The sequence below is a fragment of the Chlorocebus sabaeus genome, chromosome 4, assembly GCF_047675955.1.
Source record: "Chlorocebus sabaeus isolate Y175 chromosome 4, mChlSab1.0.hap1, whole genome shotgun sequence".
Taxonomy (NCBI): domain Eukaryota; kingdom Metazoa; phylum Chordata; class Mammalia; order Primates; family Cercopithecidae; genus Chlorocebus; species Chlorocebus sabaeus.
This window is the reverse complement of record NC_132907.1, coordinates 62,509,926-62,531,554: the sequence shown is the minus strand read 5'-3', so window position 1 is coordinate 62,531,554 and position 21,629 is coordinate 62,509,926. Positions and strand designations below refer to the sequence as shown.

Sequence of the window (21,629 nt, the reverse complement as noted above, 5' to 3'; positions counted from 1 at the left end):
GCAAGACTCCTTCTCAAAAAAAACAAAAAACAAACAAACAAAAGATACAGCTGGATTCATTAGTGTCTATTCATTGCTATTGTGTTTATTTTTTTCTGCTTATTTAAAAAGATATTTAAAAGGAAACACTTCTGTGGATCCCTGAAGGTGGCATGGGCCCTCAGCACTGTGCCTGCTGGCTTAGTGGGAAAGTCAGCCTTGGCTCCCCCTACAGTGGTCATCTGGGACGGCAGGAAAAGCAAGGGTTTTAAAGCCTGGCAAAACTAGGTTTAGCCCTCAGCTGCTGAGTTACCCTGTGACCGTAGACTAATGATTTAATCTCCCTGAACTTTCCACTCCCTCACCTGAAAAAAGAGGAGAACACCCTGACTTTGAAAGGCTGAGCAGATTTTTAAGAAATGTACATTAAAGCATTTAGCACAATGTGTAGTATGTTAATGTTCAAAAAACATTTATGTCCCCTTCCGGCCACCCAGATTGGTGGAGAGGGCATGCCCGCACTGCTCCAAGTTTATTCTCAGAGAAGATGGCAGGTATAAGACAGTGAAATACATCTTTTTAAAAAAACATCTGGCCGGGCACAGCGGCTCACGCCTGTAATCCCAGCACTTTGGGAGGCCGAGGCAGGTGGATCACCTGAGGTCGGGAGCTCAAGACCAGGCTGGTCAACATGGCAAAACCCCATCCCTAGTAAAAATACAAAAAAATAAAATAAAATAAAAAATAAAAAAAATTAGCTGGGCATGGTGGTGGCATGGGCCTGTAATCCCAGCTACTCAGGAGCCTGAGGCAGGAGAATCACTTGAACCCGGGAGGCAGAGGTTGCAGTGAACCAAGATTGTGCCACTGCTCTCCAGCCTGGGCAACAGAGCCAGAATCCATCTTTAAAAAAAGAAAAAAAGAATCTGATTGACAGAATGAGTTATTTTGTGCTCATGACTCAGAATAATTAGACGGTGTTACACTTGAACGAGTGTTACAACCCGGATTGGGGACCGAAAGGAGTGGTGATGGCCAGAGGCTGATAAGGAGAAGAGTGTGAAGGGAGCCGGTGACCAGCCCCTTCCAGCCCTGAGGAAGAATAAAGAGAAAGTCGTTTAAGGCCTTTGTGTTTGGGGCGAGGGAGTCACCAGGGCACAGAGGAGGCCTTCCTGTTGGCCGTCTTGGCAGAGTTGTTCAGGACCTTATAAATGGGTTCCCAGGGAGGTGCCCAGAGCTCTGAGGAAATACAGGGGCCTCTGAAACCAGCGAGGTCACATTCCTCATTTTATGGATGAGACCGGAGAAGTTCAGAGGATCCCAAAGGTCACTCAGTCAATGCCGGGAAAAAGATCTGCCTCCCAGGCAGAATTCTCCTTCCCTGCCCTTTGGCTTCTGGGAAATCTTGAAAAGAATTCTGTTCCCCAATCTGGGGCTTTATCGATACAGATACGGGGAGGGGGAGCTGGAGGGCCTCCCAGATGTGTGATGCTCTGAGTCTGCTCATACTACTTAATTCAGAGCAAGTGGTGTATTTGGCTGAGTAGTTATTCCAGGGCTGGCCACTGTTTGCCACAAATGGATGCCACCTTCTCCTCCTGTATCCTTCCCAGACATTCAAGGCCACAAAAAGTGCTGGGATATCAGATGTGAGCCACCCGCACGACCTAACCACTCTCATCATTATTATGATGTTCGTTGTCATTTTCATTTTCATTCTTATTGTTCTCCTTCTGTCTCAAGAGAGGAAGAATGGGTTTGAATGGGTTCAGACAGGAAGGCCTTCTAGGCTGGGCATGGTGGCTCACTCCTGTAATCCCAGCACTTTGGGAGACTGAGGTGGGAGGATCACCTAAGGTCAGGAGTTCGAGACCAGCCTGGCCAACATGGTGAAACCCCGTCTCTGTTAAAAATACAAATATTAGCTGGGCATGGCGGCGGACACCTGTAATCCCAGCTACTCAGGAGGCTGAGGCAGGAGAATCGCTTGAAACCAGGAAGCAGAGGTTTCAGTGAGCTGATATCATACCATTGCACACCAGCCTGGGCAGCAAGAGCAAAACTGTCTCAAAAAAAAAAAAACAAAAAAACACAGAAGGCCTTCTAAAGAACTTACAGTCCCAGTGCAAGGCAGCGCACACGTACACACAGGGATGAGCACCATGAGGTGTACACGAGAGGTACAGGGAGTGGGTAAGTTTGTCTGGGTCTCAAGGATGCAAGATAGAGGAGGGGCAGTATGCTGGGGGAATTTGGTAGACTGGAAGCGGGGACAGCGGTCTAGACTTGGGACAAAATGAATGAGAGATGTTTAGGGATACTGGGGAAAAAAATTAATTCAGTAAGTTTTTGGCAGCGTTTTTCCTCCCCAGCCACTTGAAAAAGCCAAGAGAACCTGACAGTCACATGCTTCAATCCAAGAGAGTTTGTCAGAGTCATTAGGGAAATGGACATAGCAGAGTTTTTGGGTGGGAGATGATGATGGTGCAGGGAAAGTGGGTGAAACTTCACGTAATATTTATATGCGCCACAGTTTTAGAAAGAAGAGGACGGATCTCTCCTTCGACAACCGTCAGGATAGATCAGCAAACTCTTAGAGTGGATAGTGGAAGATAAGTCTGTAAAAGTAATTTAGAGACACATTAAAGAGGCTTAAGGAATTGGGCTTCGATTCAGTGCTGTGAAATACGTTCATTCTAAAGATATTGACATGCAGATTTTGAATGTGATGAGCTCTTAATTTGTCCTGTAAACTTGGATATTTCATGTTTTCTTAAAATGAATCACTCTGGTATCCACAGATCAGCATATTATCTATAGATGCTACTGTATGTGGTTTTTCTTCTGTTGATGACAAGTGCCTCCCTGTCAGCTCAAAAGGCATTTTCTACTAATACATCTTTTTCAGATGAGTAAGCATGCCAAGAGAGATGAATCTGGTTCTGAATTAGTATTAAGTCATGAATTATTAAAGAGCTTCTGTAGAGGTTCCAACTCTTTCCACTCAGGTTTTGCCCAGACTGGCTGCAAAATAACTAAAGCAATTATTTCATGGAACATTTTTCTCTTATTTCATGGAACATTTTTCTGATATTCTAACCTGGGTTTTCCTTACTTCATATCCCTTTCTTGTCAGCAGAGTTTCCTTTTAATTTTGGTGTTTTCAGTTTATCTATGGTAAGGTCTTAGATTTGTGATCTTTCTTTCCATCTCAAAAAAGATGGAGTCTTGCTCTGTCCCCCAGGCTGGAGTGCAGTGGCACGATCTCAGCTCACTGCAACCTCCCCCTCCCGGATTCAAGCAATTCTAATGCCTCAGCCTCCTGAGTCGCTGGGACTACAGGCGCACACCACCACGCCCAGCTATTTTTTTGTATTTTTAGTAGAGACAGGGTTTCACCATGTTGGCCAGAATGGTCTCGATCTCTTGACCTCGTGATCCACCCACCTCGGCCTCCCAAAGTGCTAGGATTACAGGTGTGAGTCACCGCGTCCGGCTTGTGATCTTTTTAAAAACAAAATTTGTCTTGATTGCAAAGCAATTTCATATGTTTGGAAACATGTATCACAAAATAAATATTAAACTTTTAAAAACAACAAACCTTTAATGGCATTTGTTGTCATATGACTGTATCAGCTTTCTTCCAACTTTCTATCACTTTTAATAACTCATCAATATTTTTTAAAACAATAATCTTGTTTTATTCAGTGCAAAACTTTCAGAGAAGTATTTAGGTAAATTGAAATTTTAGGTAATCAGATGAAACATTACCTAGTCTAGGTGATGAATTTGATACATGAAGAATCTGTATGTACACACAAACACATATGTATACACATGTACACATGCATACAGATATGTATTGTATATCATATAAACATTGTAATATGATTATAGCTATATTCATATGTAATTGATACATCATTTAAGATTAAAGTCCCTTAAATTATTATATTTTAAAATAACAACATAGACTAGGTATTGATAAAGTCTTTAAAATTGTTACTATAGGATTTTTTGTTTTTGTTTTTTGAGACAGTATCTCACTGTGGAACCCAAGCTGAAGTGCAGTGGTACAATCTCATCTCACTGCAACCTCGACCTCCTGGGTTCAAGCAATTCTCTGGCCTCAGCCTCCTGAGTAGCTGGGACTATAGGTGCGCACCACCACGCCCGGCTAATTTTTTGTATTTTAGTAGAGATAGGGTTTCACTTTGTTGCCTGGGGTAGTCTCGAACTCCTGAGCTCAGGTGATCCGCCCGCCTCAGCCTCTCAAAGTGCTGGGATTACAGGCATGAGCCACCGCGCCCAGCCTAAATTGTTACTATACAAGTGTCTTTAAAAGAACACAAAATTACAAACCATAAAGTTTTTAAAAAGACATACTGTACTACATTAAAATGATGAGCTGTTTTTTCAAAATATACGTTGAGACAGTGAAAAAGCAAAGCGTAGACATGGGGAAGATATTTACAATCCATAGATCCCACAAAAGACCCTTATTCAAGTTACATTAAAAATTTTTAAAAATGGGCCAGGCACAGTGGCTAACGCCTGTAATACCAGCATTTTGGGAGGCCACGGCAGGTAGATCACCTGAAGTTAGGAGTTCACGACCCCCCTGGCCAACATGGTGAAATCCCATCTCTACTAAAAATACAAAAATTAGCCAGGTGTGGTGGCACGCACCTATAATCCCAGCTACTCAGGAAACTGAGGCAAGAGAATCACCTGAACCTGGGAGGTGGAGGTTGCAGTGAGCAGATTGCACCACTGCATTCTAGCCTGGGCAACAGAGTGAGACTCCATCTCAAAAAAATAAAAAGAAAACACCAATAAATAAATAAAAATATCTATAGATCAATAAAAAAGACATCCAGTTTTAAAATGGGCAAAAGACTTGTTCAGGCACTTTACAACTTTACAAAAGGAACACAGCCAATGAATGTATGAAAAGAATCTTAATCTTGTTAGTCATCAGTGAAATGCAATTTAAAAACACAAATGAGTACCATCATATATTCTAGAATGGCCAAAATTAAAGACTGACACTGTCCAGTGTGACAAAGATGTGGAGATTCTAGAACTTCCCCATGCTGCTGAAACAGCATGGGTGAAGCTGGACAGATGCTCAGAGTGTAGCCCAGAGACTCCACTCCTAGGTGACATCTAATGCCGTGTGAGAGAATATTTATTAACGAGATAGTCTAGATCAAGGGTCAGCAAGTTATAGTCCACAGCTCTATTTGTAGGGCTCACAAGCTAGAAATGCTTTCTACATTTTTAGTAGGTTGTTAAGAAAAAGAAGAAGAAGAAAAATAATATGCAACAAAGACCATTTGTGGCCCACAACGCCTAAAATGTGGCAAAAAGCTTGCCAACTCTTTACCAAAATAAGTGAACATAAAAAAAATTTTGCCAAAAATCTTTGCTGACCCTTGTTCTGGATCTAAAACTGGAGACAAGCCAAATGTCCACCAACAATAGAATGGATAAGTAAATTGTGGTATGTTTAGACAATGTGTTTAGACAACGGAATAGTCTACAGAATGGGGATGAACAAGCTATTGGCATGCAACAGCATGGCTGACTCTTATAAACAAATGCTACGAACAGCAGCCAGACAAAAAGTATGTATCGTGTGTGTTCATTGACATAAAATTAAAAAACAGATAAAAGTAATCTGTAATGTTAAAAGCCAGGATAATGGTTACCCTTGGGTGAAGGATGGTTTGTAGCACAAAGGATGCTTTTGAGGTCCTGGTTAATATTCTGCTGCTTGATCTAGGTTTTGGTTTGGGGTATATGAAATTTCATTGAACTGTACACTTATGATTTGTGAACATTTCTATAAGTTGTTACACTTTAATTAAAAGTTTATTTTAAAAGTCATGCCTATACTTGGAAAAAAAAAGCATCTGCACCAACAATGAAACTATACCAATCACAAAATGATATTCCTCCATCATCAGGAAATCATCTACTAATAGCCTTCTCACTATTCCCTTATCCACCAGAGCTACATCTTATTTGGAACAAACATTTACATTGCCCCTCATCCAATCTGGTCATTTCAAAAACTGGCAGTTTTTTCATAGCCTGACACTAGTGGCTTCAGCATGTAACTAGCTTATGCAAAGGTTGCTGTTAGGATGGGCCAGGCTCTGTGCTTTGAGTGTATTGGAAGGTAGGCCTTCTCAAAACCATGAAGGTGGGTGTAAATACGAGTCTGTGCCTCTGGATGTGCTTATGATTCTTTTTGACCCATATCAAACCATGTTTTCTCCTCTTTTTTCTCAAGGGGGTGTACACCGCCTCGAGTCAGTTGAAGAGTATAACGAGCTGATGGTGCGGAATGGGGACCCCCGGATCCGGATGTTGGAGGTCTCCCGAGATGGCCGGAAACACTCCCTCCCACAGCTGCTGGACTCTTCTAGTGCCTCGCAGGTCCGACCAGGGCTGCAGATCTTTCAAAGACCATAAGGGCTTCCAAGTTAAGAAGAACTGCCCTTCCACACAGGCCAGGATTGTCTGGGGCTAGAGAAATGGGATAGAGAGAGACAGTAGACAAAGTGAGGTCTACCCAGAGAGGCTACGAAGAAGTCCGCCTAATATTTGAAAATAGTGGGGGAAAAATCCCTTATTGGATCTCAAAATCTTCATCTCCTTCCTATTGTGTGTTTTGGAACCGAGAGGTGCTTCCAATTGCCAGGAGACGATGGCGTCTCACAGTCTGTGGTGAACCAGCATTGCTTGATTAATAGGAGCAGCCTGTGTCAGCGTACCAACTGTGCGGGTGGGTGTGGGCACATGTATGAGAGGGAGTGTGCGTGTGTGCCTGCACATGCATCCATGGCTCACCTGGAGTCCTACCTGTTACACAGTAATGACTCAAGCAGCCAAGGTCATGGGGGGCTGTAGAGGGGGCTGCACTAGCTGCTCAAGTTAATGTTCCAGAACCTGCTCCCATTGGAGCTCTGGACTCCACAGCCCTGCATGAAGGCCACTCCTTTATCTCGGCATCCTCAACCTGGTAGAAACTGGGCAGGTGGTCTCCTAACCAAGGCTAAGGCAGGCTCAGTACGTGAGAAACCTGTGGGGTATTCTTTGAGTCCTGGCACCACTAACCAAGGGGCTCAAGAGGAACCATTAGCAGCTTGTCGTAAGCCCTATGATGAAGCAGAGATAGAGGATGGGTGTGGCAGCAGTGACATCCACTCGTGCTTGGAAAGCTGTAGAGGGTAGAGTTCTAAAGGACCTGGGTCAGGGCATCTGAGGCAGGCCCGCACTTTTGGTGTGTTATGACCCTTTTACAGATGGAGCAACTGAATCTCAAAGGGATTAAGTATTTTGCCCAAGGTGATATGCCAGAACCTCTGTAAAGCTTTAAAGGTGCTTGAATTGGGTCAATTATGTGTCAGGATAAAGTATTTCTGTTGGTTCCGATGCCCTTTATCTGACCAGGAGAATAACAAGTGCCCATGTTTCAGGGACAGTGGCTGATCAGCCCATTTTGGGTTGAATTCACCCAAAGATAACTTGAGGGGCACTGGGGCACTGAGTAAGAGCAGAGAAGAAACTGGCATGAGACCAGTCAAACTTGTCCAGGCCCAGGACTGCGACATGCTCAGAATCGTCCTGTTGGACCCAGAGTCGGGGGAGATCAGAACATTGGAAGATCACCCAACTGTCAGTCGTTTTATTTTTATTTTTTGAGACTGAGTCTCACTCTGTTGCCCAGGCTAGAGTTCAGTGGTGCAATCTCGGCTCACTGCAACCTCCGCCTCCCGGGATCAAGCGATTCTCCTGCCTCAGCCTCCCAAACAGGTGGGATTATAGACACCTGCCACTACGCCCGGCTAATTTTTGTATTTTTAGTAGAGACGGGGTTTCACCATGTTGGCCAGGCTGGTTTCAAACTCCTGACCTCAAGGGATCCAACTGCCTCAGCCTCCCACAGTGCTGGGATTACAGGCGTGAGCCACTGCACCCGGCCTTGTCAGGCTGTGTGAAAGATGAGAGAGGGTTTCCTGCCATCACGACCACAGATCGAGCGTTGAGGTAATTTCTTAACTGACCTGCTGAGGAAACCCGACGGCATTTGTAGCCCAGAAACATCCATCTCTAACCACACTTCCAGGGATCAGGAAGCCCAGGCCAGGGTAGAAAGCTTGAAAGGAGAGTTTTTCCCTCTCTTTTCAAGAAAACTCTCCTTTCTCTTGTCTCCTCTTTTTATTTTCTGCCCTTTTATTTTTCTCCCAGGATTCATCTTTCTTATTTCTTGGTCTCTCTCCCTCCACTGTAAAGTATTATCCAGAACCGGGCTCGTGCCCGTAATCCCAGCACTTTGGGAGGCCAAGGTGGGAGAATTGCCTGAGCCCAAGTTCGAGACCAGCCTGGGTAACATGGGCAAGACCTTATCTTTACAAAAAAATTTTTTTTTAATTAGCTGGGCATGGTGGTGCATACCTGTGTTCCCAGTTACTTGGGAGGCTGAGGCAGGAAGATTGCTTGAGCCCACGAGGTCAAGGCTGCAGTGAGCTGTGATCACGCCACTGCATTCCAGCCTGGGTGATAGAGTGAGAGACCCTGTCTTAAATAAACAAATAAAATAAATAAATACATATTAGCTAGATTAGACCTCTCCAGTAAAACTTTCAGCAGTGATGGAGATGTTTTTTATTTGTACTGTCCAATATGGTAGCTGTATTTGTCTACTAAGCACATGAAGAGTGGCTAGTGGGGAGTGTACTTTTAATTTTAATTAATTTTAATATAGATACCTACAAGTGGCAAGTGGCTACCAGATTAGACAGCACAGGTCTAGAAAGTTCAAGGAGATCCTGGAAACTCTCTGAGAGACTGGTGAAGCCTATAGGCCTTTGGTTCCTTCTGGTTCCCAAAAGAGAGATGGAGTGAAGTACTGCTGAAGATTGGTGACCAGAGAAATTGTTCGCTTAGGAATTCACACATAAATCTCTGTATTCAAGGACTGAAAAACCCAGACTATGTCTGGCCATCTCTGCAGTGGTTTCATTAAAAGGGTAGTAACCTTGCCAAGCCCACATCATTTTTTTTAATGATTGAAAGTCTGGGAGGCCAACATTGTTGGCAGATATTTTGTAAAACTGCAAAAAATACAATTGTTCTAAGCTGCCAAAAATACAAACATATCATTGGGGACATCTAATTTTTATGTTTGAATGTAGTATTCACAGAGACCCAGGATAAAACTGTTTCATGATGTCTCTTTTCTCATATTAAACATGAAGTGATTTTTTTGGCTTAGGTAGAATATCTGCATCAGTGAAGAAGTTTATTATTCTAAGAAGAATAGCAAGGAGCAAGATTACAGAAGTGCTTTGGTGATAGAGTCACTTGATCTCTTGTTTATGTTCTAAGGAGCGCAGCCTGCTTACATGCGTGTATATTATGGGTGATGGACACAAAAAAGGGGTGAGATTGGAGCTGCTGTGTGTCAGGAAGGGAAAGTGTGGCTCATTATGGGAAAATACTTTATTTTCCAAATGTGAGAGATGAGAACTGAAGCTGCTGCCGTCTCTCAGCGGGATGTTTTATGTGGAATAACAGTTGTCTGGGTTTGTGGTTTGGATTTTATAAGAAACAAGGGCATGCTGAGTTTTTGATCGAGCGAATTGAGCTTAAAATGGCAAGATACTTTCTAACCACGATTGTGAACTTGGGATGGAGGCAGGGGTGACTACCAAGGGAAAGCCCGACCACAGGTGGTCATCCTGTATCACTCAGGCCTCTTGTTTCTGGTTCCTGACTCCATTCCAGATGTAGAATCTGTGGAATGTGGTCGAGGAAAGAGCAACACAAGGTGCTTGAGGTCCCCAAGCAGTTCTTTATGTTGGGGGAAGAAGCCATGGCAGTCTGTTGTAGTAGGAGCTATTTCTCTGATGGTTTTTTTGAGACGGAGTCTCACTCTGTCACCCAGGCTGGAGTGCAGTGGCACAGTCTCCACTCACTGCAACCTCCACCTCCCAGGTTCAAGCGATTCTCCTGCCTCAGGCTCCCGAGTAGCTGGCACTACAGGCACCCACCACCACACCCAGCTAATTTTTGTATTTTTATTAGAGATGGGGTTTCACCGTGTTGGCTAGGCTGGTCTCAAACTCCTGACCTCAGGTGACCCGCCTGCCTTGGCCTCCCAAAGTGCTGGGATTACAGGCGTGAGCAATGGTGCCCAGCACCACCTGTGATAGTATTTATCGGAACGTTTTTTTAAGTCACTGAACCAGAGAGAAATGTCTAGTACTGAAGACATCTAAGATTTTCAAAGTCTGAGTGTATCTTTCTGCCAGATACCACAATAGAACAGATGAGAGTAATATATGACCTTGCCGTGTGCTGACTTTTAGGAATACCACATTGTGAAGAAGTCTACCCGCTCCTTAAGCACGACTCAGGTGGAATCTCCTTGGAGGCTCATTCGGCCATCCGTCATCTCAATCATCGGGCTGTACAAAGAAAAAGGCAAGGTGAGCTCTTTTCTGCAGACTGTTCTGCCTTCTGGGTGAATGTCAGCACACATTTTTTTGTTTTATTTTATTTGTTTTTGTGTTTCTGTTTTTCGAAACAGGTTCTTGCTCTGTTGCCCAGGCTGGAGTGCAGTGGTGCAATCACGGCTCACTGCAGCCTTAAACTCCTGGGCTCAAGCAGTGCTCCCACCCTGGCTTCCCAAAGCACTGAGATTATAGGCATGAACCACTGCACCCAGTCACACATATTCTTTAAATAGTTACTTTTTATTTTACTTGTTTTTGCATGAAATGAAAAGTGACAGGTATAAAGGAGGACAGATAAAGTGGCCTCTGTATGGATTCAAGTGGATTCCCTGGCATTCTGTGCTGTAGGTCTCAATGTGAGATGACCATGCCCTCTTCACTCCTACGATGTGAGGAGTCACCAGCACTTGGCTGCTAGGGCCAGAACCAAGGGTGCAATGAATGACCCTCAACTTTTATCTCCAGTGAAAGAAAAGCAGAGCCTGCAGCTTCAGGGACTACCCTTGGCTATCCTTTTCAATGAATTTCATGGCGTTGCCATTATCATAAAGAAAATGATATGAATAACTGGACATTACACAGAAATCAAAATATTCATTTTGATATTATACAAAATGGAAAGACAAAAGAAAACAAACGTGGCGCCTGCATATAGTGGGAAATGACTCTTACAAGCTATTTAGTAGATCCATATGAAATTGCCATTTGTGGAGGTCAGAGATTGTCAAATATTGGCAATTTGGTATGTTTCTGCCTAAAACTTTTTCCCTTAATGTAATACATGGATAGTACAACGTAAATAGATCTGAGGAGGGGAATAAGGAAAGAATACACACTTGAGTTTGCAGCTAGTTGCTTAGTTTAACTCCAGGCCTGGTTGGGGAGGGCACTTCAGTTAAATACTACAATGGAACAGATGCCTTCAGTTAAATGCTACAATGGGAAAGATGCCCTCAGTTAAATACTACACTGTCAACTTGGACTCTCATCTGCTTCGGATCTAGGGCCTTGGCTTTAGTATTGCTGGAGGTCGAGACTGCATTCGTGGACAGATGGGGATTTTTGTCAAGACCATCTTCCCAAATGGATCAGCTGCAGAGGATGGAAGACTTAAAGAAGGTAGGAGAAGAGCCTCTTGTGTCCTCAGTGACAGTGACTTTGATCCCATGAGAATCTGCCTCTTCACAAGATGTGAGTGAATGCCACAGTACCCAGTAGACCTGGGCAGAATCTACCTGGCACAGTCAGTAGAACCTGAGCTTCACTTTCCCTAGTTGTAAACTTGGAATATTAACGCCTGCTTGAAGAGTGGTTGTCAGGATTACATGAGATAATATGTGGAAAGTGGCTTACTATTTTTGTTGGGGTCTTTAGTGTCTTATCTTGTCCACTTGGTCTAATCATGTTCCTTTCCTTGAAAATTTTGAGAGTTTGGAATCAATTCTTACCTCAGGGGTGGTGTGGAAGCAGAGTGCCTGGTCATTAGTGGATATTTAGTATCTTGCTACAGAAATTAACCACCACATAGTCTGGTTTCTAAATGAACATCTTTTTAAACAAAACAAAACAAACTTTTTTTTTTAATGAGACAGGGTCTTAATCTGTCACCCAGGCTGGAGTGTGGTAACATGATCATGGCTCACTGCAGCCACAACCCCCTGCGCTCAGGTGATCCTCCCACCTCAGCTTCACGAGTAGCTGGGACTATAGGCGCACACCATCATGCCCGGCTAATTTTTGTAGAGATGAGGTTTTGCCGTGTTGCCCAGGCTGGTCTCAAACACCTGGACTCAAGTGATCCGCCCACCTCAGCCTCACAAAGTGTTAGGATTACAGGCATGAGCCACTGTGTCTGGCCCTAAATGAACATCTTTTAATTCTCAATAGCACCTACCATTTTGCCACACGTGAATATACTAGACAAGTGCTTATGAATGCAAATTAAAGTAATATTGAGGTGCCAAGTCTTACCTTGCAAATAATTTTTTAAATGTTTAAATGTGTCATTTTATAATGCTATAAACACAAAGCAATTCCACATATTTAATTATTTTGCTAACTGCCTTACAAACCTGTCAAATTGGCATTTTGGAGTGACCATCTTAGAAACAGAGAAGTGACACTCAGAAATGTTAAATGACTAGAAACTTGTCCCAGCTTTAGTAAACAGCAGAAGTGAAATTTAAGCCCAGCTTGGTGATCCCAAGTTCAACTCACTTTCCCACCTTACTTGAGAAAATAAAATGTAAATAGGCCAAAGTTTCCTTTCTGTACAGACGCAGTAGCTGCTTTTGATAGAATATCTAGAATAGATATACATATCTTTATATTTTCTATGAAATATTTATCTGGATTAAGATTATATACTTTTTGTAAAGTAGAATTGCATAAAAGTTCTGAACACACACACAGGTATATATATATTTATTTTATTGTACTTTAAGAGGCAGGGTCTTGCTCTGTCATCCAGGCTGGAGTACAGTGGTGTGATCATAGTTCACTGCAGCCTCAAACTCCGGGGCACAAGGGATCCTCCTGCCTAAGTCTCCCAAGTAGCCCGGACCACAGGTGTGCACCACCATGCCCAGCTAATTTTTTTTTTTTAAGAGATGGGGTCTCACTATGTTACCCAGGCTGATCTTGAACTCCTGGCCTCAAGTGATTGTCCCACCTCTGCCTCCCAAAGTACTAGGATTACAGGCCTAAGCTATAGCACCTAGCCTGCACATATTTTCAGTATCTTTCACCAGAGCATGAATCCTGATTTTTTCCTCTCACTTATTATTATACTTCGTTCATGAAATAATTAAAGTAGAATATTTTTAGTTATCTTCAAAAATGCTGTGACTCTTCAGTTCAATTGACCTAAACTTTAGGTGCTTTTGTGTTATACTGGTTCTTTTTTTTGGAACCGATAAGAGTGAATTGGAATCTCCTATTTTTTAGGCAGAGGAACCATCGAATCCTGTATGCTAACAATAAGACGTGACCAGGCTTAATTCTCCCACGGCGGAATATTTATTTCTCTCTCTTAGAGGAAGGCTTAACTCCCAGGTGGTGTTTGTGTTGAGTTTTAGAACAATATAAAATTCTAGCAGAGCGTTTTTATAATGGATGTGCCATGTGTTCACTTAATTGAAATTCATCCTGCAAGGCTGGTAAAATGGAGCAAAACGGGGGAAAAAAAATCAATAGTTAAGAAAGGTTAATAACTTGAGTCTCCTAAATACTGTTTTTTCATATGTGTTCATTTACAAGAAATGTAAGTCATCGGAATGGATTTTAACCTGTTGAGTGACATGTCTTTTAAAAACCTTGCATACATTTTAAGAGTGCGAGTAATCATTTTAATATTTGCTCCTTTTCCCCTATGGAAACAACCTAAAAACATCCACCTCCTTGCCTAATTGAGTAATTGGTTATGCCAGGTGATTTTTTAAACAGAGATTACTTCACTTATTTTATAGCTTCTGTAACTGCATTAAGGGGAAGCCACATAACAAATGCATGGGGCACAGCTACATTTTTTGTAACTCATCTACAGGATTCCTTGAATCGTGCACACAGTGTGCTCCTGGGATTGGCTGTCTGCGAGAGGTGACAATGTGTGTTCTTATGCTGCTTTGCACTTTCTTATAGGCGTACAGTGTCCCTCTTCTCTACAGCAATGCTGTGCAAAGTTCATCTGTTCTCTCTGGGGCGTCTTTGTAGTGTTTTTGATGAGCTGTTATTCCAAAAAAACAGGCCATGTCACAAGAGTGCAAACCAGAAACAAGCTCTGATAAGTCAACAGGATGTCCAAGTTCTTTTATATTCCTAGCAGACACTGTCAACAGCTTGAAAAATGACCTGACTATGCCTTCTTAGAGTTGAAAATAATAGGAGAGCTGGGGCAGGGGGCTGTGGGCAAGCATGTTCCTGCGTATGTCTGGCAAATTAACATGACCCCGCAGTCATCTCTGAGATAGAAGCTTATAGTAACGTGTCAGCTTACTGACAGAGAACCTGAAACTGCATCAATGAGACTATTTCTGGGCCAGGAGGGTAGCTCACACCTGTAATCCCCGCACTTTGGGAAGCCAAGGCGGGCAGATCCAGGAGTTCAAGACCAGCCTGGCCAACATGGTGAAACCCTGTCTCTACTGAAAATACAAAAAAAAAAATTAGCCGTGTATGGTGGCGTGCACCTGTATTCCCAGCTATTCAGGAGGCTGAGGCATGAGAATAATTTGAACCTGGGAGGCAGAGGTGGTAGTGAGCTGAGATTACGCCACCACACTCCAGCCTGGGTGACTGAGCCAAAGCAATACTCTGTTTCAAAAACTTTTCTTTTTAATTAAAAAAAGACTTTCTGGGCTGCCATTCCTCAGTAATATCTTAGCAAGTTTTTTGTTATCATTAAAGCCATTTTCCATGCACCATGCTGATTCTCTGGGCTCGGGGAACTTGTCTTTCTACAAATATAGGAGTGGCTTCTCAAATGTTCTATGTGTTCATGCCTCATTGCCAGTGGATTTAAGTTTTTAAATAATGACTATGAGGAACACCTTTGAACTAGATTTCTGCAGTTTGATTTCTAAACATAGGACATCTGTTGTCAAACTTGGCAATGGCTAAAAAAATATTTTCATGCTTCCCGTAGTTATTTTAATTGAAGATTGAAATACAGAATTACTGCAAAAGAATGTTGTCATTAATTGTCCAATTTTGTGACATTCCTGGGAGCTAAGCTAAACAATAAAATTCATTTTATATGGTAGTAAATCAGGGACCATACGGTATCCCATAATAGGTCTGACTGAGCAGTTAAATTCCAGGAAATTAAAGGTTAATGTTAATGTAATTCTCACATTTGATCACTAGGGGATGAAATCCTAGATGTAAATGGAATACCAATAAAGGGCTTGACGTTTCAAGAAGCGATTCATACCTTTAAGGTAACAACATTCTTATTGATCCCCTTTATCCTATTTTCCTTCCTTTATTTCCTTCTGGCTTGGGTTTGGTGAGTTTTTTTTTTTTTTTTTTTTTAACCCTTTGATATGAGGACAGTCCAAATGTTTCAGCCCACCTTTCCTCGTTTTCTCAGCAAATCCGGAGTGGATTATTTGTCTTAACGGTACGCACAAAGTTGGTGAGCCCCAGCCTCACACCCTGCTCGACACCCACACACATGAGCAGATCCGCCTCCCCGAGCTTCAATACCAGTGGGGGAGCCTCGGCGGGAGGCTCCGATGAAGGCAGTTCTTCATCCCTGGGTCGGAAGACCCCAGGGCCCAAGGACAGGATCGTCATGGAAGTAACACTCAACAAAGGTGATAGCAGCTATTCCTTACCTTTGTCACATTTCTTAAATAACATTTTGGAATCTGTTGTTAGCTTAATTTTTCCTCATTGTTCTATGAATTATTCCTTTGGGACAATCTTCTGTCAACAACAGGTGGTCTCTACATGCACAGTGAGGTCAGGTAGAGGGATGTTAGTCACTTTAGTCAAAGTGAAGGGAAGTTACCAGTAGCATGGAGCTCTCTAAGCTCTCCCCATGAATCACTGTGTGTCAGAGGCTTGAGTTTAAAAAAAAAAAAAAAATTTCACTGGCTAGGCACAGTGGCTCACGCCTGTAATCCTAGCACTTTGGGAAGCCAAGGCAGGTAGATCACCTGAGGTTAGGAGTTTGAGACTAGCCTCCCCAACATGGCAAAACCCCGTTTCTACTAAAAATAAAAAAATTATCTGGGCATGGTGGCGGGCACCTGTAGTCCCAGTTCTTGGGAAGCTGAGGCAGGAGAATCTCTTGAACCTGGGAGGCAGAGGTTGCAGTGAGCTGAGATTGCACCACTGCACTCTAACCTGAACACAAGAGCAAAACTCCATCTCAAAAAAAAAAAAAAAAAAAAAAAATCACTGATGAGCTTAAGTCTAGGGCTAAAATAAAATTTTAAAGAACAAAAGATTATAGTTAAGTGTACACTTAACACTAGTAACTAGAATTCCATGATCACCAAATCTTTCTTCTTTTCATCGCTGTTTCTTTTTCCTCTCCACCTACTCCAGAAACATGATGGAAGATTAAACAACCAAGAGATTAGCTGTTAAAAAGAAAAGCAAAAGAAAGCTTGGGTTTGTGTACCCAGAATAAAAATGTTACTTATAGCCTGCCTCTTTCTAAAAACAGATGTGAGGAGGTTCATTAGACTGAGCAGAGAGTTGACTGTTGGCTAATTTAGTCCGTCAGTCCGTAACTAGCTCCCAGGTTAGCCATGGGCTCATTCTATTAACAGCAGTGCCGGTGATGACAAGGAAAAGCAGAATTTACATTCTGAGTCTGAACCAGAAATAAATGATTATTAGTCTGAATAGATATTAATTCTGTTTCAAATCAGTTACCCTTTTTTTCTAGTGATTGTGTAATTTTTGTTTTTATTTTCTTTGAATGGTGCCTCTCACAGAGCCAAGAGTTGGATTAGGCATTGGTGCCTGCTGCTTGGCTCTGGAAAACAGTCCTCCTGGCATCTACATTCACAGCCTTGCTCCAGGATCAGTGGCCAAGATGGAGAGCAACCTGAGGTTTGTTGTTTGCCTGATAGTGGAAGGTTCTGGAGTGTTCATAAATATGAAATACATATGTGTAATATTTGCTCTATTACTTTCCTTTGAGGGATGTTGAAGGTTTGAATTCTTTCTAAGAATATAGCCAAGACTACAATTAATAGCATCTCCAAAAATGTAAATGTTAATATAAATGAAATTTGGTTGAATTTGAGAACTCTAGATCTTGGCTTCCCTATTTGATTTGTTCTATTTGGTCTCAGAAGTCCAGTTTCAGAAACTTGACAAGATACAACTCTATACAGATATCTATGATTAGCTCAGTATTTTCTTTCATTTTATGTTCACATATGTAGAATTCATATGAAATACTGGAACTGCTCAAATGGTTCAGAATCACTTGATGCCAAAAAGTCCTGAAATTGTGCCCTTGGACAGGAGGCGTTTCTTATTAAGTGTTCTCTCAAACTTTTCCTATCATTTTCCTTCCTTGTTGAATGGCCATGTCTAAGTGCCTACTTTCTGAAATCACTGAGTGTCTGATTTCTTAATCCAGATAGTTGAGTTGTAACATGGGCGTTCCGTTTACACAAGAAATATCTAGGTGTTCTATTATATAGTAATTGCAGTGAGTCAGTGCCCACCTAAACGTCACAAGAATGTACGTGTATTGCACAAAGCACCCTGTGCTAACAGTATCATCTTTCTCCCATGTAAACTTCCAAGTCCTTTAGTGGTTAAGGGATTGTCCAAATGGCATTCATTGAGGTTGCCATTTTGGGGCCCTGTTAAGAGCTTATATTATGTTTTTACTTAATCATTAGAGTAAATTTCCATATGAAAAAAAATTTAGCAAATCATCCAAAGTACATTAAAGAAAATATACTTTTAGAACCCAAGGAAAAAAATCCTTTAATGACATCCCAAGATGATGTTTCTTTCTTGAATGATTCCATATGTCTGGAGCCTGCCAAATGACCATTCTTCAAATCCCATATAAAGAGTCTTTGTTCTCTCTTACTGACTTCTCTCCCTGTAATTTCCAGTCAAAATGGGCAACTTGTCCCCAATTTCTCATTCGTTCAAATTTGAAACGTTTTTACAAATTCTTGGGTAACCTTTGAGCCTCAGCTATTTCCTCCTTAAGTTATATTATAATAATCATTTCAAGATGGTAGGAAGAGAGAACTGCTGGTGGTCGAGGGGCTCTGTCATGTGATGGTTGAGAGTCAGACAGACCCGAGTTAGTTCAACAGTGTGTGACATCTGGGTGACCCCTCTGAGCCTGTATTCCTATCTGCATAATGGGAATAATTTTACTTAAAGCTTTGTAATACAGCATGCTTCGTATAGTGCCTGGCGTATAGTATATGCTCAAAAAATGGTAGGTTTCATCATTGTCCTTAATTTCATTTGACTTTACTATTTCTGAAAATGCCAGTAAATATGCATTATGACCTTTGCCCACTTAAAACTGAATGTGTTTTTATGAATGTGTTGTATTTTTACATGTTTGCTAACGGGAAAAGACATCATGTGATTCTTTAAAGTATGCAGAAAGTATTTCATATTATAAACCTCTCCCAGAAGTAAAGCTATTTTAGCTTTTAAGAAGCTGACTGCTAACACAGAGTGTGCATTCTGTTGCCCTCCCTAGCCGCGGGGATCAAATCCTGGAAGTGAACTCTGTCAATGTCCGCCATGCCGCTTTAAGCAAAGTCCACGCCATCTTGAGCAAATGCCCTCCAGGACCCGTTCGCCTTGTCATCGGCCGGCACCCTAATCCAAAGGTGAGGTGGTTCACCCTGTTCTGAACGTGGGAGGATGGTACACCTTCGTAGGATATCGTATACTCCTCGGTGAGATGGTTTTCCCAGCTAAGGATAGGCAGGCAACCTGCGGCTGGTGCCTGTGGGAAATGCATCTTTAACCCGCACTTTGTCTTGCAGTCTTTTGCTAGAACATTTTGACAATGTTATCTGGTAAATCTGAAACTTGTCTGGTGGGAGGTAAGAATGCTGAGTTCAGAGTCCTGGCTTTTTGAGCTCTGGTGAGATACTTAACCTCTTTGTGTTTTTGCAACAAGAGAATCTGCGAGCCTTGAACTGGACGATCTCTGTGACCCTGTCAGTTTCAAGATAAGAAGGCTTTTCTTACCACATCTTTTGTTTGGCCATATGTTGGGATTTCTCTCATCTTTAAGTTTAATGTGGAATAATTAATTTATTTTCATTTTATTTCTTATTTTATTTATTTATTTTTTTGAGATGGAGTCTTGCTCTGTCGCCCAGGCTGGAGTGCAGTGGCGCGATCTCCGCTCACTGCAAGCTCCGCCTCCCGGGTTCCCGCCATTCTCCTGCCTCAGCCTCTCAAGCAGCTGGGACTACAGGCACCCGCCACTTCGCCCGGCGCTAATTTTTTGTATTTTTAGTAGAGACGGGGTTTCACCGTGTTAGCCAGGATGGTCTCGATCTCCTGACCTCGTGATCCGCCCATCTCGGCCTCCCAAAGTGCTGGGATTACAGTTTTCAGTTTACTTTTAAAAAAATTTTTTTAAATAGAGCTGGGGTCTTGCTGTGTTGCCCAGGCTGTTCTCAAACTCCTAGGCTCAAGCAATCCATCCACTTCGGACTCCCAAAATGCTGGGATTAAAGGTGTGAGCCAACATGCCCCATGTTAGATACTTTTAAAGGACAAATAAATGTCTTCAGATTTGTGGAGGAATGTTTCCTTCTTAATGTTCTTTTAACTGTTGAGTCAGAAAAATACCAGTTTATCTTATCAAATGATTATCTTGAAATTTAAATAAATGAAAATAAGATGAAATCTGGCTTTGCAGACCAATTGCTTATTTGCAAATGTTACTTTGTAGATTTTTGCTTCCATCAAAGTTGGGGAAAAAATAAAGCCCAGCATTTCAAATAAACTATAATGGAAAAGTTATTTGTTAAGTTTATTCAAAATTATGAAGGATACTATTTTTCTGATAGACCAAGTCCTCGGGACTAAATTTTTTTTTTTTTTTTTTGAGACAGGGTCTCACTCTGTCACCCAGGCTGGAGTGCAGTGGCACAATCATGGCTCACTGCACCTTGACTTCCTGGGTTCCAGCAATCCTCCCACCTCAGCCTCCAGAGTAGCTGGGACCATGGGTATGTGCCAACACACCTGGCTAATTTTTATATTTTTGGTAGAGACGGGGTTTCACCACGTTGCCCAGGCTGGTCTCGAACTCCTGAGCTCAAGGCATCCACACACCTTGGCCCCCCAAAGTGTTGGGATTATAGGCGCAAGCCACCGTGCCTGGCCAAGACTAAATTTTTAAATTCATGCCAGGATCCTTTTCATTAACTGCTCACACAGTTGTTCTAGAATCTACCTAAACAGCATAAATATGTATTGAAATTCTCCTGACCATGACATTTAACATACATTCACATTTTGCTAGTACTGGTTTTGCTTGTTCTGCTAAAGACACATTCTGAAAGTGGGAGTTCTTTGGTTTATCTGATACAGATGGCTCCATGGGAGATAAGAGGAACCACATGGGGCCTTGAGCCAACAGGACATAGCATATCACTGCAGCTCCTTACATTTTATCATTGTAAAGATACCCATATTGTCTTCTGTTGAGAATGAAATAATAATAATATTATTATTAATTATTATTATTATTATTTGAGACAGAGTCTCGCTCTGTAGCCCAGGCTGAAGTGCAGTGGTGTGATCTCGGCTCATTGCAACTTCTGCCTCCTGGGTTCAAGTGATTCTCCTGCCGCAGCCTTCCGAGTAGCTGGGGTTACAGGTGTGCACCATGATGCCCAGCTAGTTTTTGCATTTCTAGTAGAGACGGGGTTTCACCATGTTGGCCAGGCTGGTCTCAAACTCCTGACCTCAAGTGGTCCTCCCGCTGGATGATGGGATTACAGGTGTGAGCCACCACGCCTGGCCTGAGAATAAATTATTAAATGACTTTTTCTTACTTACAAGTTTTCCTTGGAAGGAAAGAGGGAAGATCTTTTAAGTCTAATGTTAGCTGCTTAGCCTGGGTACCACCAGCCCATGTGAACCTGGTACTGAACAGAAGGCAGAGGTGCCAAGGAGGCCCTGGGGGTGAATTGGGGTGGATGTGGAGGTTGTGAAGCAGGCAGGCAGGCTGCCAGGCATCAACAGAGGGACTATCCTTCCCTGTCTCCCTCCAGCCAGGGTGATTCAGATCATCTATTCTCATCCTAAATCAAATTCATTACCTAAACATGTATTGAGGTTCCACTGGGTGCCAGGCACTGTCCACATGTCAGGGCTGCACAATGAATTAGAATGTATCTCAAGAAATTTGCAGCCTGCTCTGAACCTGAAGTTCACGGGACCTTTACCAGGACATTACGAACTACACAAATTTGGGAATATATTTGCAATTGTGGACGGAATCAATAGCTTCTATCAAATTCTCAGTCATTCATGACCCCAAGAATGTTAAGCATTTTGTTAGAGGGTGAGGACGTTACTGTTGTTAGACTGATGAAAGACAAGACCAAATTTAAAGAGTGGCTCCTCTTCTGTCTAAGC

General features: G+C 42.4%; 1 protein-coding gene across 4 annotated transcripts in view; it reads left to right on the top strand.

Moving 5' to 3' along the window:
* PDZD2 (PDZ domain containing 2) overlaps positions 1-21,629 on the top strand; it is a 472,427-nt gene that overhangs the window by 405,756 nt on the left and 45,042 nt on the right. For all 4 annotated transcript variants that reach the window (XM_037990734.2, XM_007961284.3, XM_007961289.3 and 1 more), the window contains 7 exons: positions 6,281-6,426; positions 10,365-10,484; positions 11,516-11,630; positions 15,375-15,448; positions 15,601-15,826; positions 16,961-17,078; positions 18,718-18,850. In XM_037990734.2, coding sequence (XP_037846662.2) covers positions 6,281-6,426; positions 10,365-10,484; positions 11,516-11,630; positions 15,375-15,448; positions 15,601-15,826; positions 16,961-17,078; positions 18,718-18,850 — 932 coding nt within the window. The remainder of the gene's footprint in view (positions 1-6,280; positions 6,427-10,364; positions 10,485-11,515; positions 11,631-15,374; positions 15,449-15,600; positions 15,827-16,960; positions 17,079-18,717; positions 18,851-21,629) is intronic.